The sequence below is a fragment of the Piliocolobus tephrosceles genome, chromosome 11 (genome assembly GCF_002776525.5).
Source record: "Piliocolobus tephrosceles isolate RC106 chromosome 11, ASM277652v3, whole genome shotgun sequence".
Lineage (NCBI taxonomy): Eukaryota > Metazoa > Chordata > Mammalia > Primates > Cercopithecidae > Piliocolobus > Piliocolobus tephrosceles.
The window spans coordinates 45130307-45147757 of record NC_045444.1 but is presented as its reverse complement, the minus strand read 5'-3'; the positions used below and the strand labels follow the sequence as shown (position 1 = coordinate 45147757).

Below are 17451 nucleotides of genomic sequence, written 5' to 3'. Positions count from 1 at the left end.
TCTGGCACTATTAAGTAGCTAGAAATAGACATAATACTGAATTGTGAAAAGGCATAAAGAAATCAAACAAAATTTTCATTTTTTTCATGATGTTAATTTTTTTATGTGAATTGTCAAATTTTGTCACAAATATCTGATACCCTTTCTTTGCTCATGCCCTAAGAATTTCTTTTAGTTCTAGCAGGATAATTTAGTATCTTACATTACTTACGCTGAAGCTAACTTAATTCTCTCATCTGTAATGTAAATGCATATAAGAGATCTTTAAGATCGATTTGCTTTTAGGTGTGACGTTCTAAAAGTTTCATATAAACAAATTGGGAAGTAAAGGATTCTGAAAGTATAGTTTCAAAAGGAAAAGTAGTAAAAAATTAACTTTGTTTACTTAAGCTATGGTTAAATTTACTAAAAATTATTTAACCAGAAATCAATTTGGTAAATGATCAATCCACTGAATGACTGATAGGCCTTAAATTGTCAGGCCAATTGCCTTAATCCAGATTTAAAACACACCACAAATATTTTACTACCAGAGGCAAGGACTGGGATAGATACAAATCTCAACCCAGAAAAATATGAGAAGAGTAGGGGAAAGTCTCTCCGTTCACTTATATAACATTGAGCATTCAAGAAGGACAGTACTAGGCATCTCAAATATTAACTTGGGAAGCTGGGCATCTAATGGCACAGGACTATAAATCCATGGTGAAATTGCTGCATCAAAGTCTTGGTGATACTAAAACTTATTTAAAAAGTCATCAATAACTTGGCAAATAAATCATTCAGCTAATCGGCTTTTAGTGGACTGGGATACTGCATTTACATAATTATGTACTGCTTTTCCCAAAAAATAAATCAGCTTACAAGTATTTAACAAATGGGAGCAACAAAAGAAAAAGTCAAGCCAGAATGTGTAAAACTGAATCAGGATTGAGACTTGAGAACACATCCCATTAAGACTAAACATGTGGCTGCTAAACCACATATTTACTTTAGCTTTCAGTGAAACGTGGGAAACCCAGTTAATTAGGCAATTTACTGTCTATAAGATAAGGTGAAAACAAACCAGTCCCTCATGAAGGGTTCACCTATCCTTTGGAGTCATTTATTTATGAAGACTGTATAACAGAAATGTTGAAATAGGAAGGTCATATTGAAAATAAATTTTCATGATCTCTTTTGAATTTCTGAATACAGAAAATATTTAAGAACTCACTAAAAATAAATATTTTCTTTCTTTAAAAGTCTGTTTATAAGTCATAAAAAAGTTGAGCAATAAATTTATTTTCCAGTTTTCTCAAATATTTCTCCATCCTTATTTGTTCAGTAAGAAAACCTCATTGCCACTTGTTTCCCTTTTCCATGTTGTTTAGAGACTACCCCAAACTTTACCTTTCTGGTCTTTGGCTTTCCGCCTTCACATCCAGGCAGTGTTCAATTTCAGTCAGTTCTCTCTCCCAAAAGACCAATGTACTATGCATCTCTCTTTCCAGCTCTAATTTCTGTGCTCTAATCCAGGCCATCATAATTTTTATATGGGCAGTTGAGACAGCTTTCTCTCCCAAGCTCTAAACTGCTTTTCTAACGCATTACTGAGGGTGTGATCCTAGGGTCACCTGCCTTAGAATAGACTGAACCTGAGGTCCTTCTTAAAAATGTGGTCCTTTAGGGAAAAGGACTCTCTCTAGCTGACCTGTAGGTAATGGTATGCCTTGCTCGGAGTAAACGTGCTTCAACAAATATTTAAGTAGTGAAAACTTCATTTTTATAATATATTACAGCTTTACAGTGTACTTTCACTTATTTCATTAGCTTGTTTACCTGGATTATTCCATCTTCTGAAATAAAACATAAATGCTTTTCTTTTTATCCTTCTTTCTCTTTGTAGTATTTATAGAAGTGAATGTATTATTCACTAAGAATATAAATTACCAACCCTTGAAAGCAGAATTAGAATAATATAATTAACATAATCTTGTCCAGGCGCGGTGGCTCACACATGTAATCCAAACGAAGGCCAAGGTGGGTGGATCACCTGAGGTCAAGAGTTCGAGACCAGCCTGGCCAACATGGCAAAACCCTGTCTCTACTAAAAATACAAAAATTAGCCGGGTGTGGTGGCAAGTGCCTGTAATCCCAGCTACTTGGGAGGCTGAGGCAGGAGAATCACTTGAACTTAAGAGGTGGAGGTTGCAGTGAGCTGAGATTGCACCACTGCACTACAGCTTAGGCCACAGAGTGAGACTTCATCTCAAAAATAAATAAATAAATAATAGTAATAATAATAATCTTTTGCTATCTCCATCTTGTTGATCATCTTATCCATGTTTTAAAAATCTTAACAAGTTATTTTCAGGAAATATATACTATCTTAAGTCTTAGAAATCAAGACAAAAATTCTTTTGATTAATATTAATTAAATTCTTATTATTAAATTGATATATAAACATTAAATTATTCTGATAAATAAAAAGCCAATGGCATGTGAATCAAATGATATAAATTGTATTTGCTTTTCCTTAGGAAAAATTTATTGAGAAAAATACTCTTTGTTCTCACCCACAATTATTTTGGCTCTTCAATGAATTAAAGCTGTAGTATAAGTTTCAGATTTTCCTAATGATTCTTTTCTCATTTTCTAAAATCTAGGATCAGAAGACATTATAAGTAATCCAGTATATGCAATCCCTTTAGAAAGTATTTACTTTTTAAATGCTAAGGGCAAAAATGTGAATGATATGGTCACTATATTTGTCTCGTAAGTTTTAGGCACCAACATATTTTGTTCCTCTTTTGACACAGGTGTATTTCCCTAGCTGAATAAAAACATAACTATGTAGAAATTATATCTGGATAAGAAAAATTGACAAAACTCTTAAAATTTTGGCCAAAAATTGATTTTATTACTAATAAGATACTTTAAAAACCAAATGCAGATTTGTTTACAGACTTTTATTACTCACTCTTCTCTTCCAAGTATCATGAATGTCACCTTTATATTTTTCAATTTATATGATACATGCTGCCTTGATGCTTAAGAATATAATAAAAAAATGAAAAGCTAAACTAATCAAAAGCTTCCCATGCTGGTGAATATAACCTAACATAAAACTATTCTGATGCCTTCCTTTTTAGTGGCTTATGGCCTAAAAATACACTTTGTATATCTATTGTTCCTGCTGACTTCATTTGGAATCTCGGCAAAAGATTTTCATTTTCCTCAAAATTAATTTTTAAAATTATTTTAACATAAGAATTACCGAAAGGAGTTAGTATAGATGTTATTTTTAGCATATCTATGTATGAACATATGCATTAATTTTTTTCTGACAGTCTTTCCTTGACATAATCTTGGCTGTGCTTTCATAGCTAAATGTTATGATCTGTCACTTATCAAGTATAAGAACATTTTTATAACATCAAGTACTCATAGTGGTCAGGAGCACAGGTTTTAGAGTGAGACAGTCATGGGTTTGAATCACAGTCTGTTCTTTGCTGTCTATTCAACCTTGCTCAGCCTAAAACCCACCATATGAGGTAGAAATGTGAAGACTAAAGTGTATAGTCTATTCAAAGTATCTGGAACAAAACACAATACTTGGAATGTGCGATGTAGCTATTATCCATAATCATGTACAATTTAGTACCCATTAACTGCAATATTCATAGACTCCTTGCCCCAGGTTAGGCAAATCATGTTTAACCTAAAACTCAAGAACTTTGGGTTATTTTTGGTTACACAGTTTATTCTAGTGTCTCAAGCAAAATTTCTACTTCAAGGATATTTTTAGAGAAAAACACATTTAAAAAATTTCCTTAACCTTCATACTGAAGGAATTAACTCTTAAAAAGAAATAGTAAGACAGTTATTTTTAAAATATGTCTCCTATATCTGAACATATTATTTTTGGACTATAAGGTAATATAACATAGTGTATTTATGTTGATTGACACATGCAGGATACATGTATTTATGTGCTAAGCAGTATTATTATTATTTTGTTTATTTTGAGACAGTGTCTTGTTCTTTCACCCAGGTTGGAGTGCAGTGGCGTGATCTCAGCTCACTGCAACTTCCACCTCCTGGGTTCAAGCGATTCTTCTGCCTCAGCCTCCCAAGTAGCTGGGACTACAGATGCACGCCACCATGCCCAGCTGATTTTCGTGTTTTTAGTAGAGATGGGATTTCACTGTATTGGCCAGGCTGATCTCGAACTCCTGACCTTGTGATCCGCCCGTCTTGGCCTCCCAAAGTGCTGGTATTATAGGCGTGAGCCACTGCGCCCGGCCACAAAATTATTCTTACAGTACACTAGCATTGTGTTGGTGTGTGCCTCCACTAGGAGGCTTATAATGGGAAATCTCAAATATATACAGAAATAGATGGACTGATAATATATACCTTGCACCCATCATAAGCTTTAGGAATTATCATTTTGACCAATATTGTTTTACATATATCCTCATCTACTTCTCCCTTCCAAAATTTGTTGGAGGAATGTTTCCATTTGTGTCTCCAAAAGATAAGGACTCATGACCACAGTACCATTATTATACTTTCAATATACAATTTATTTTTAATTTTTTCATTTTTGTGAGTACATAATAGGTATATATATTTATGGGGTACCCAAGTGTTTTGTTTTGTTTTGTTTTTGTTTTTTTGAGATGGAGTCTCGCTCTGTCGCCCAGGCTGGAGTATAGTGTGCCATCTCGGCTCACTGCAACCTCCACCTCCTGGGTTCAAGCCATTCTCCTGTGTCACTCTCCCAAGTAGCTAGTACTACAGGCACCCACCACCATGCCCAGCTAATTTTTGTATTTTTAGTAGAGACGGGGTTTCACCATGTTGGCCAGGCTGGTCTCAAACTCCTGACCTCAGGAGTTCCACCCGCCTTAGCCTCCCAAAATGCTGGGATTACAGGTGTGAGCCACCGTGCCCAGCCACATGAGATATTTTGATACAGGCATACAATGCAAAATAATAACATCAAAGTAAATGGGGTATTCATCACCTCAAGCATTTATCCTTTCTTTGTGTTACAAACAATCCAGTTATACTCTTTTAGGTTTTTTTAAATGTATGATAAATTCTTGTTGATTGTAGTCACCATGTTGTGCTATGAAATACTAGATCTTATTTATTTTACCCACCTATTTTTTATAACCATTAATCATCTCTACTCCCTTTCCCCTCTCCTCTCACTATCCTTCCCAGCCTCTGGCAACTATCATTCTGCTTTCTATCTCTGTTGAGTTCAATTGTTTTAATTTTTAGCTCCCACAAATAAGTGACACCATGCAAAACTTATCTTTCTGGGCCTGGCTTGTTTCACTTAATGTGATATTCTCTAGTTCCATCCATGATGTTGTTGCAAATGAAAGGATCTCATTTTTCTTTACGGCTGAATAGTGTGGTGTATATTGTGTGGTGTATATTTACCACATTTTCTTTATCCATCTGACACATGGGTTGCTTCCAAATCCTGGCTATTGTGAACAGTGCTGCAATAAACATGGGAGTGCAGATACCTCTTCAATGTATTCGTTTACTTTCTTTTAGATATATACCTAGCAGTGGAATTGCTGAATTATATGGTAGCTCTATTTTTAGTTTTTTGAGGGACCTCTGAACTGTTCTCCATAGTGGTTGTACTTATTTACATTGATATGTTCTTGATATCATCAACTCTCAGTCATTGCTCAGATTTTCAATTGTCTCTTTATTATTCAAATTTTCTTAACAGTTTGTCTGTCTATTTATTTAGAGATGAAGTCTCACTCTTGTTCCCTAGGCGGGAGTGCAATGGTGTGATCTCGGCTTACTGCAACCTCCGCCTCCTGGGTTCAAACCATTCTCCTGCCTCATCCTCCTGAGTAGCTGGGATTACAGGTGCCTGTCACCATGGCCAGCTAATTTTTGTATTTTTAGTAGAGACAGGGTTTCACGTTGGCCAAGCTGGTCTCGAACTCCTGACCTCAGGTGATCTGCCCGCCTCGGCCTCCCAAAGTGCTGGGATTACAGGTGTGAGCCACCACGCCAGGCCAGTTTGTCTATTTAAATAAGTATCCAAGTAAGGTCCACAAATTGGGCTTGTTTGATACATATTTTAAGGTTCATTTAAACTTCCTACAGTTTTCTTCTTGCAGCATATTTGTTGAAGAAACTAGGTCATTTATAGAATTTCCCACAGAATGGATTTTTCCATATAGTTTAACTTATACTTCTGTGTCTCTTTTAAAGTTATTGTAATTAAATTGAGAGGCTTGATCAAATCCAGGTTTGATTTTTGTGTGTGTGTGAGGAGCAGTACTACTTTGTAGGTAGGTGATTGTATGAACCTCCATTAGGAGGCTAGTATCTGTCTGGTTGTGTCTCTTTTTGATGATAGGCAACCATTCAAGTTCAATTCTTCGATTCACTAATTTATTAGGATTGCAGAACCCTGATATTCTAACTCTTTCTGTCTTAATTTATTAGCTGTAATATTTATAAAGAGAAACTTTCATGTATTATTTTGGCCTAGCTGATAACCCATAAGAGCAGTCTATAGTGGCATCAATCCACAAATAGTATTTTTAAATATCTGCTAACTCGATGGTCATTATAGTTCAGAAATTGTGATTAAGATTTATAACTATATGTTTATAGATACAGATACAAATCTCTCTATATATTTAAAATAAAGCTTAAGTCATTAAAGTAAGAATATTAAAGCTATACCAAAGACCATGAATAATTATACATCTAAGTTTAATTTAAAAACGAAATTCCTAAAGTTTATACCAATGTTATAAATTCCAAAATATATGCAATTTTTAGCTAGAATTTTCTGACATATTGGTCTCTTGTGTTTATTTTGTTTGTAATATATTATTTCTGTAAAATGTTAATTAAAAGGGAATGCAGTGGTGTCTTTTGAAAGAAGAGGATGTCATTCCTCGTATCAGGGCAATGGAAGGCCGTAGAGGAAGACCACCAAATCCAGACAGACAGCGAGCAAGAGAGGAATCCAGGATGAGACGTCGGAAGGGTCGACCTCCAAATGTTGGCAATGCTGAATTCCTAGATAACACAGATGCAAAGTTGCTAAGAAAACTGCAAGCTCAAGGTAAGAAACGTAATGTGTCTGACACTAATAATCATACTAAAAAGTATACTAAAAGTATTTCTAATATTTTTGACTTAGGATTGACACTGCTCTCAATTTTTAAAAAGTAAATATTTGTGTTAGAATAAAATGAAAAAATAAGGAGTCCCACTGGTAACTGGAGTTCTTTGATTAGGTAATCTTTCCAGAACCATTATTCATAAACACATCCTATCCTGTCTATTTAGAATGACAAAGGTGGGTGTTAAGCTTTTAAGGCTTGCACAAAAGGGAATCAACCAGCACTTGGCACATGCCTTAAGGTCGTGCCAACCTTCTGGAAATTCTCATTTTAACAGCTCCCGATTCCTTGAGGTGGTACATGGGAATAACTCCAAAATATGTGGATCTGTGGAGTAAATTTTCAGTCAGAGAACTCCAATTACTGGTAAGTAATCCCAGTTTTTTAGTTCGGGTTCTCCTGTAAGTCCAGATGTAGTATATATATTTTCAGAATACCAAATTAATACATTTAAATCAAAAAGTACTTTAAGATAACCAGAAAGTATCAGTTGTCAAGTTCAAAATGCTCGTAATAACCTAAACTGTATTAATGATTTGACATTATACATAAGTTCTCAACATGAAAGTCCCATGCTATGTATGGCAAAGAGAAGGCTGAGTAAAATAGAATAGTTTGGCTTTGCAGTTTGCGTTACTAGTTACAAATGTGAAGCCACTTAAGGCTGTCTGAATATATCAACATATGTGTAGATATCTTGTATTTGCAAGGCATATATGTAAAGATATGTAACGATGTAAAATAAAGGTTTAATAATGAAACACTTAAAAATCTAACAGAATTTTACTTCTCATGGGTTTTTATTATCCCTATAAATAAGCAAAATGTCAAGGAAATGTATAAAAGACTTGTTTCTATGTATTGTAAACACCATCATAATATTGACTTCTCTGTTGCTGCTTTGTTTTTTGTTATAAAACAAATATCCATGACAAAACTCATACTATAGAATGCTTTAAAGACACATGTAATCTTAGTGCTTTGGGAGGCCAATGTGGGAGGATTGTTTGAGGCCAGGAATTTAAGACCAGCCTGGGCAACAAAGCAAGACCCCATCTCTACAAATAAAATTTAAAAATTAGCCAGCTTTGGTGGCACGCACCTATAATCCTAGCTATTATGGAGGCTGATGTGGGAGGATCCTCTGAACCCAGGAATTCAAGGTTACAGTGAGCTATGATCATGCCACTGCACTCCAGCCTGGGTGACAGAGTGAGATCCTGTGTCTAAAAATAAATAAATAAAATAAAAGACACTGTCATTCTTATCAGTGGAATAATTAATCTTTCCAGAAATATGTATACACATACATACACATGTGACCATTCACATATACATGTACATCCTTTTTGATTTTTAAAATAAATGGACTTGAATCAGTGTCTTTTTGATGACTGTTTAAGCTATTTCCAGATCTTTGCTATCATACAATCGTAATAAATATATATTACACTTTTCTAAGCATATATTATACAAATCTAAACATATTATACAAATCATTTTCAAGTTTTTGTGGATAGCAGGCAGATATTGTCTCCAGTTTATACTTTGACTAATAGCTTAACTGCCTAGCATATAACTTAATATCATATAAGTTTTTTGTCTTAGTGTATATATTAGTCTATTCTCACACTGCTATAAAGTTACTACCTGAGACTCAGTAATTTATAAAGAAAAGAGGTTTAATTGACTCACAGTTTCGCATGGCTGGGAGACCTCAGGGAACTTACAATCATAATGGAAGGGGAAGCAGCCACCTTCTTCACAAGGCACCCAGAAGAGAGAGAGAGCAAGGGAATCTGCCACTTAGAAAACTCAGATCTCATGAGAACTCACTTACTATCATGAGAACAGCATTGGGGGAACCCCCGCAATGATCCAATCCCCGCCCACCAGGTCCCTCCTTTGACACATGGGGATTACAGTTTGAGATGAGATTCAGGTGTGAACACAGAGCCAACCCGTATCAGTATGGTAGTCAGATTTTTTTTATTTGATTTGATTTCTTATAAGACTTTCATCCCAAAGAGTTACTGGTGAAGGTTAAAAAGAAAAAGTCAATAAATTAACAGGCATAGATGGGTTTTAAAAATTGATATTGTTAGTAAGCTATTGACTCTTCTGAATAATGTTTAATGCTGGGGAATGTGGACATTGTTTGCATAAAATAAAGTTTGAAATTAACTGATAATCAAAACATGGGCTCTTCATGGATATCTGGTGTATCTAAGTATCATTATAAGTTAGAATCTAAAATAGCAAATTTAAATTTGGAAAATTAACTATATTTTTGTTGTAACAAAGTAAAAGTTAATTATTCAACGTTTACCAAATGTATATTCTCCTTTCAGATTTCAAATTGATTTGTATTCAATCACATAGTTTATCCTTGTTATAATATATTGGGTTGCATTTTGCAAGTTCTGTTACCTTTGACCTTATTGTATATTACATGTGCTCTTTTTCAACATATATGTAAAGATTATTTAACAGTGAGTAAATAATCATTATTAATATATACAAGTATATGGAGTATTGTTTGCATTTTTTCTTGGGAAGAAAAGAAAGTAAAAATGAAGCACTTTATCACCTCTTTCATTTCTAAAAGCCTTCTACGGTAACACTTTGGGGGTTATCTGTGAGGATTCTAGAAGAAGTTTTTGTTATATATTATTATCCTTTTCTGACCAACTAGACTGAGAAACCGGACTTAATTTGAAGAAGGGTTCAGAATAGTGAGATAAATGTGAGTTTCGAATGTACATCCAAACATTGTGAAATGAGAACTCTAATTTCTCAGTGTATAGGTAAAAATCTGACAAAGTTTGAATATGATAAAGACTTCCATTCTATATAAATAAACCTACTTGTTGATTGACTGATACTATTAATATCTCAAATTTTCCAGAATAACAAGTACACCTATTCATTTCATATGTGATTGAAACTGAGATGCCTATAAGTAATCTATACCATGCACCATTATTTTAAGATGTACACTAAGAAAGAAAAGAGCTGCCAGTTGTCAGTTACATTCTGACCTTAGGGATGTCAAGACGTTTAAAAAAGCATCTTAGAATCAAAGAAATGAGTTATATCCAAAATATCCCTAATTCTATGTGAAAATAAACTTCATCTTTGAAATTAAAGTGGACAATTTCGTAAGCCACAAAAGATACTTTTCAAATTAATATTTCAAAAAGTAATTACAATAATACCAATAATAATAAAGGTAATTACCAACCAAAAAACCAAATAAATGAGAAGATACTGGAAGTAGTTTATTTCTACAGCTTGGACAAACTTTTCAAGGTATCTAACTCATTCTCTTTCCTCTGTATTCTCTTTTTTTTTTCTATTTTTTTTTTTTAATTTTGAGATAGAGTTTCACTCTTGTCGCCCAGGCTGAAGTGCAATGGTACGATCTTGGCTCACTGCAACCTCTGCCTCCCACATTCAGCGATTCTCCTGCCTCAGCCTTCTGAGTAGCTGAGATTACAGGCACCCACCACAACGCCCGGCTAATTTTTGGTATTTTTAGTAGAGATGGGTTTTCATCATGTTGGCCAGGGTGGCCTCAACCTCCTAACCTCAGGTGATCCCCCACCTTGGCCTCCCAAAGTGCTGGGATTACAGGCGTGAGCTGCTGTGCCTGACCTTTTTCTTTTTCTCATGTCATCTTCTTTTCCAACTGCCCATAATGTAAAATTTAGGCTATGTAAATTTTTAATGATTACTTAAAATTTTATATTTCTTGCTAAAGTAAAAAGATGTGAATTGAACTTTTAAATTTTTTTGGTTCAAAGATTTTTCTAAATTACTGGCCAGATACAGTGGCTTATACCTGTGTAATGCTAGCACTTTGGGAGGCCAAGGTGAGAGGATTGCTTGAAGCCGGGAGTTCAATACCACCCTGGGCAATAAAGCAGGACCACAAAAAGAAATTTTTAAAAAATTATCTGGGCAAGGTGGTACACTCCTATAGTCCTGCTTATTCAGGAGGCTGAGGGGAGAGGATCACTTGAGCCCAGGAGTTGGAGGCTACAGTGAGCTATGATCATGCCACTGCACCTGGGTTGCAGAGTAAGACCTTGTCTCAAACAAACAAAGATTATTGTGGACTTGTGTAGGGCTTGAAATTGACTGATACACTCATACACAAACATGGTTCTATATATATTATAGAATTTTCTTATTAAAAGTTAAACTTATATTAGAGAATATCAGTTTAGCTTGGAGCAAAAGATCATACTTATGCCATATTTTCTAGGAAACATTTTTATCAGTACATCTTTACATCTCAAGACAGAGTCAGGCCTCTATTGTAGAATTCAAAACTTTCCATTCTTAATGTTAAAGAAATATTTTTCTGGCATTATTATAGATGAGAATAATATTCTTCACCCATATTATTATCAGAGGTTGCTGACCCTGCAGGTCAGTCGATAAGTTTTTATGTCCCAGAGTATTTAGTGAACAGGAGATCCCTTTTGTGTGACCCAGAAATTTTTGATGATGCCTGTAACCTCCTAATTTTGAAAATGGTTGGGACATTGGAGATAAAACTTTATCATCTTCCATTTTATTTTTCAATAACACTTCTAGTTTACTAGATGAAATTCGGCTTTTTTCATTCCTTCTCCTTTTTGAAAGTCTCAGTGATAGAAAATTGGCCATAGTGACCAACTTTACTTCAGCTATTATGAGGACATACAGTTACATTCTTAGCTAAAATCTTAAGGCATTTAAACTTTGCTTAAAGATTTTTAGAGATAGTAGCATATAGACTGTGGAGTCAGAAAGTCCTGGGGTTTCTTTGGGGGTTTTTTTGAGAGAGAGTCTCACTGGAGTGCAGTGGGCAATCTCAGCTCACTGCAACCTCTTTCTCCCGGGATCAAGCAGTTCTTCTGCTTCAGCCTCCCAACTAGCTGGGATGACAGGTGCCCACGACCACGCCTGGCTAATTTTTGTATTTTAGTAGACGTGGGGGTTTCATATGTTGGCCAGGCTGGTCTCGAAGTCCTGACCTCAAGTGATCCACCTACCTCAGCCTCCCAAAGTGTGGGATTACAGGCATGAGCCATCGTGCCCAGCCAGTCCTGGGTTTTTTTCTTGGCTATGCTATTTAACCTCTAGGAGCCTTAATTATTTTATGTGTAAGTGGGGCAATAATGTTGATCTTATAAAGTAGCTGTGAACATTAAACAAGGTGATGTAAATTTAACACAACAGGCCAGGCTCAGTGGCTCACGCCTGTAATCCCAGCACTTTGGGAGGCCGAGGTGGGTGAATCACGAGGTCAGGAGATCAAGACCATCTTGGCTAACATGGTGAAACCCTATCTCTACTAAAAATACAAACAATTAGCTGGGTGTGGTGGCAGGCACCTGCAGTCCCAGCTACTCGGGAGGCTGAGGCAGAAGAATGGCTTAAACCCAAGAGGCAGAGCTTGCAGTGAGCTGAGATTGTGCCACTGCACTCCAGCCTGGGCAACAGAGCAAGACTCTTTCAAAAAACAAAAGAAAGAAAGAAAAAGAAAAATTTAATGCAACAGTACCTGCAATCAATAAATGGTGGAAATTTTTAGAGCTCAAGTGATTCACATGTTGGCAATTATATTCATTGTCAATGAACATAATTTAGGTTTCTTTGTTCAGTGGCTACAAAATTTATAACAATGTCTAATACAAAGTGATGCTTTCTAAAATCATTATATGATCAATATTATACACCACTTTTAGCGTTAGAAGTATTCAGACCAAGTTTACCAGCAGAAGAAAGCAAGGATATTGTATGGTTTCTTTGTCTGTTATACCTTTGCCACAATAATGCTCGGTAACAACCCCCAAACTTTAGTAGCATACAACACTTTCTTAATCACTTGTGCAGCTGGAAATTAGCTAACCAGCTTTGCTTATCTTGGCTGGGCTTATTCACATTTGTGGGGTCAACTGGCTCCCTGTGTCCCAATCTTCCAATAGCCTAGCCCCCAAATCGTATCTTCAGTCATGGGCAAAGCACAAGAACAAAAGCAGAAAGAATATAACTAAACTTTCAAGCTCTGTTTTCATCACAGCTGCTAACATCCTCTTAACCATGGAAAATCACATGGTTGGCTTCAGAATCAAGGGACAGGAAAATATATTCCACCTCTTGATGGGAATTGCTCCAAAGTCACATTACAAATGGCATGAATAAAAGGAGGAATGAAGAATTGGGGCCATTAATTTTGTTCATCTACCATAGTTTCATACATGTGTCCTTGAAGATTATAAGAACTAGGTTGTCTTTAAAAGTCATTGAAATTCTGCATTCTTTTTATTTAGGAGATTTAATCCCTCTCCTTCATAAATGAAAATACCACTGGATTCAGGAACTTAACCATTATAGCTAATTGAAATACTAAGTTTGGGTGGGAGGGGACTTTGTTTGTTTTAATTGGGAGTCTTTCTTTTTTGTATACACTAAGACTGAAGCTACATTACAATTCTTAAATACTAGCAGCTATTTTCCCACTAAGTGGGGTTCACTTGAAATGTGAAAAAAAAAAATGTACTTAAATAAGCCTCTCTGATAAAGATTAAAAGAAACCTCATTTTTATGTAGTCCTAGATATGGGATCATATTTGATAAAATAATTTGATTATTTCCGTTGGAATGAACACAACATTGTCTACCACACCACTCTCCTACTTGGTATCTGTCTGACCTTAGGCAATTTTCTTAAATATTATATCCTTGGCCGGGCACAGTGGCTCTCACCTGTAATCCCAGCCCTTTGGGAGGCCAAGGCGAGCAGATCACGATGTCAGGAAATCGAGACCATCCTAGTCAACATGGTGAAACCCCATCTCTACTAAAAATACAAAAATCGGCTGGGTGTGGTGGCATGTACCTATAATCCCAGTTACTTGGGAGGCTGAGGCAGGAGAATCACTTGAACCCAGGACGCAGAGATTGCAGTGAGCCAAGATCGTGCCACTGCACTCCAGCCTGACCACAGAGCGAGAGTTTGTCTCAAAAAAAAAAAAAAAAAAATTATATCCTTTATGATGATACCATTTTCACACAGTTACTGTTTTAGGTTAGTAGTTACACAGAGTTGTTAATATTCTTTGAAATTTTGTGTTTTTCAGAAATAGCCAGGCAAGCAGCACAAATAAAGCTTTTGAGAAAACTTCAAAAGCAGGAGCAGGCTCGAGTTGCTAAAGAAGCCAAAAAACAACAAGGTGAGTGATTTAAATGATAACATAAACTCGAAGAGTCAGTACTGGGGAATTCACAAGAGGTTTCTTTTCTTCATTCCCTTTTTGATGATATCTATCCTTTGGCTTCTTGTTGTAGCAATAATGGCTGCTGAGGAGAAGCGAAAGCAAAAAGAACAGATAAAGATTATGAAACAGCAGGTATGTGTATGCATTGGAACTGACTTTTAAAATATGGGGCTTATTTTGAGGATTTGTTAATAATGTACATTATTTTTGATTTCTTAAATAACTTTCACATTAATGTTTGTGTTTTATTTAGAAAATTGCTATCTTCTCTTAATTAAAATTTTACCTGTTTAATAAAGTATTCTACTTCCAAGTGTTTAAAGAAATGATTACCAAACAGTAAATTTGTGTAAGTACTTTAATATCCTGGTAGACTTTGTATAAGTTGATATCTTGAACAATTTTCAGAATTTTTAAATTAATATATCAGTCAATGAAGTATATTGCTCAAATGTTCAAATTTTAATAAAAGCCTGTTGTTCTTAAACATGTAAAATATTAGTAGAAAATTAAATTTAAGTTATACAAAATAAGATTTGCCTTCATTGCTTCTGAATGCTTTCAGGGTTACTTAAAAGTTGCCACTGCAAAAAAAAAAAAAAATGAGAGCATTATTTTAGCAAATCCAGAGTTCTCTGTCTTGTATCTACAATATTTCTCCCTGTGTGGTTTTCAGAATTAAGTTTAGGTAAGAGAAGTAATTTTTAAATTTTCATAGATAAAAATTAAGTGAGAAGGTATTCAGCTTCATTTAAGATGAGAATGTGTAAACTACTCTCCCATCTCCTCATATTCATGGTAACATTAAAGCAGAAAGGAAATGGGAGAAAGTACTATTCTTTTAAAAATGTTAAGAAGCAAGTAGTTATTTCTGAGAATGAAATGAAATCAATTATGTTACTATATAAATACCTGCTAAATAAGGGGCTTGGGTTGGATTTGATGTGATTATCTCTAAGGTTTCTTCCAGTATTAACTAAAGCAATATGACTAGAAAAGTTGCTATAGAGTTGGGATTTAGGATTTGAGTTTGTAGTCAGGCAGCCTACAGTTAAATATGGGCTCTGCTACTTAATAATTTTGTGACCTTAGATGAATGACTTAACTCTTAAGTCTTTATTTCTTCTATTGTAAAAGAAGTTAACTGCAATATCTGAATAAATGAGTTAATGAACATAAAGTGCCCACTGCAGTGACCGGCAATAAAACACATGCTCAACTTTTTAAAAATAAATATAAAACATCCAACTACACAGTATACTCTTTTACCACCATAATTTAAAGTAGCAGTTGTAAACTTGAATTCCATCCTTAGTTTGTTAATTAATGACTGCTAGACATTGTAAGATTGACCTGAAATAGGCTAATGAATGCATTCGTTAAAATATATTTACTAGAGTATATATGAAAAAATAAGTTCATATTTCATTTTTAAGTGAAATACTGTTGTTTCTGTTATTCTTTTATTTAAAAAATTTTACAGCTTATTCTATTTCCTAATTGCTGGAGACTCATTAGATCCCATCAGTACTTTAAATTCAGCTTTATGATCTTAAAGTCTTACAGTAGCTACAACCTAAATCCACATGGTCTTTGCTACTCATTAAAAAAGCATTGAGCTCCAAAGTTTCCAGCAACATTAATGCAAATGAACTGGTCTTAATATTTATCAAGATATTTATCTGAGGCCAATCTCAGAATACCATCTCATTTATTTGATTCAATAAAGTGAATCGAAGTATAGAGTAATCCTACTCATACTATCTGTTATATAGGGTCTATTTTAAAGTCAGCATTTGATCTAGAATAAAATAGGAGTATGTGTTTTCATCCTTTGGATTGTTTTTTCCACCTAGTAGACCAAAAATATCACCAGACAGTCCTTAAGACAGTTTTCTGGAAAATTTCAGAAACGTTATTACAAAGCAGGAGGCACACAGACATTGGGATCTGACCAGGACTCTGTATTACTAAGTATTGGACTTCAGAAAAAATATTTACTTGCTGAGAACCTCCGTTTTCTCTTATATAAAAAGAAGATAATTTAAGCTTCTGTGATTTTTTAATGATTGACAAGATATTAAATGTAAAGTGACCAGCTCAGTGGTTGAGTACCTGACATTGTAAAGTTAACCTGTATTATAGTAACTTACCATGTTTATCTTATCTACATGCTAATGATAACACTACCAAATATATATGGACATATGTAAAAGTCACTTGAATAGTTAAGATAAAGCTTTAGACTGTGTGTGTCAGCCTCAAGATTCCCTGCCGATCTGTGCTTAAGAGAACAATGAATGACTTTTGCTGACTTGAAAACATAGCACCTTAAAATGTTATAATTGACAAGAGCAGAAAAGTTAGATCAAAAGTATACTTTTCTCAGATATCAAGTTCTAATTCAAATAAATACTGCAAATATGGATCAAATGCAATCTTTTCTAAGACTTGGGAAATTACACAAAAGATACACTTTGGGGTTTTGTTTTATTTTTTGTTTTGTTTTTCTTTGTTTTGTTTGTTGTTTTTTTAGACAGAGTCTCCCTCTGTTGCCCAGGCTGGAATTTCAGTGGCACGATCTCTGCTCACTGCAGCCTCCGCCTCCGGGGTTCCAGCAGTTCTCCTGCCTCAGCCTGCCAGGTAGCTGGGATTATAGGCATGCACCACTACACCTGGCTAATTTTTTGCATTTTTAGTAGAGACAGGATTTCACCACCTAGCGCTGTTCATTTCTCGAACTCTTGACTGTCTTGTTTTTCTAAGACCAGCCGAGCGGGTGCAAAAGAACCAGCGGGTAGGCAAGTGTAACAGCAAAACTGCACGTTTATTTTGGTAACCTAAGGTGTGCGGGAGAAGTCTGTCGGCCTCCGGGGAAGGAGGCCGGCAGAGTCCCCCCATGGGGCTCTCGGACGGACTTCCCACAGTCCCGACATCCCGACAGGAGTGGGGCTGCAAGAAGGCCGCGTGGCTCAATGGCGGAGAGCGGCTTTTCTAGGAGTGG

At 35.3% G+C, this 17451-nt stretch overlaps 1 protein-coding gene across 23 annotated transcripts in view; it reads left to right on the top strand.

The window, feature by feature from the left end:
- The window catches only part of BAZ2B (bromodomain adjacent to zinc finger domain 2B), a 430125-nt gene that overhangs the window by 313094 nt on the left and 99580 nt on the right, over positions 1-17451 (top strand). For all 23 annotated transcript variants that reach the window (XR_003309384.2, XR_003309383.2, XM_026454040.2 and 20 more), the window contains 3 exons: positions 6902-7112; positions 14310-14402; positions 14518-14579. Coding sequence is in view for 21 of the 23 variants with exons in the window: in XM_026454040.2 (XP_026309825.1) it covers positions 6902-7112; positions 14310-14402; positions 14518-14579 (366 nt within the window). In the remaining 2 variants the exon portion in view is untranslated. The remainder of the gene's footprint in view (positions 1-6901; positions 7113-14309; positions 14403-14517; positions 14580-17451) is intronic.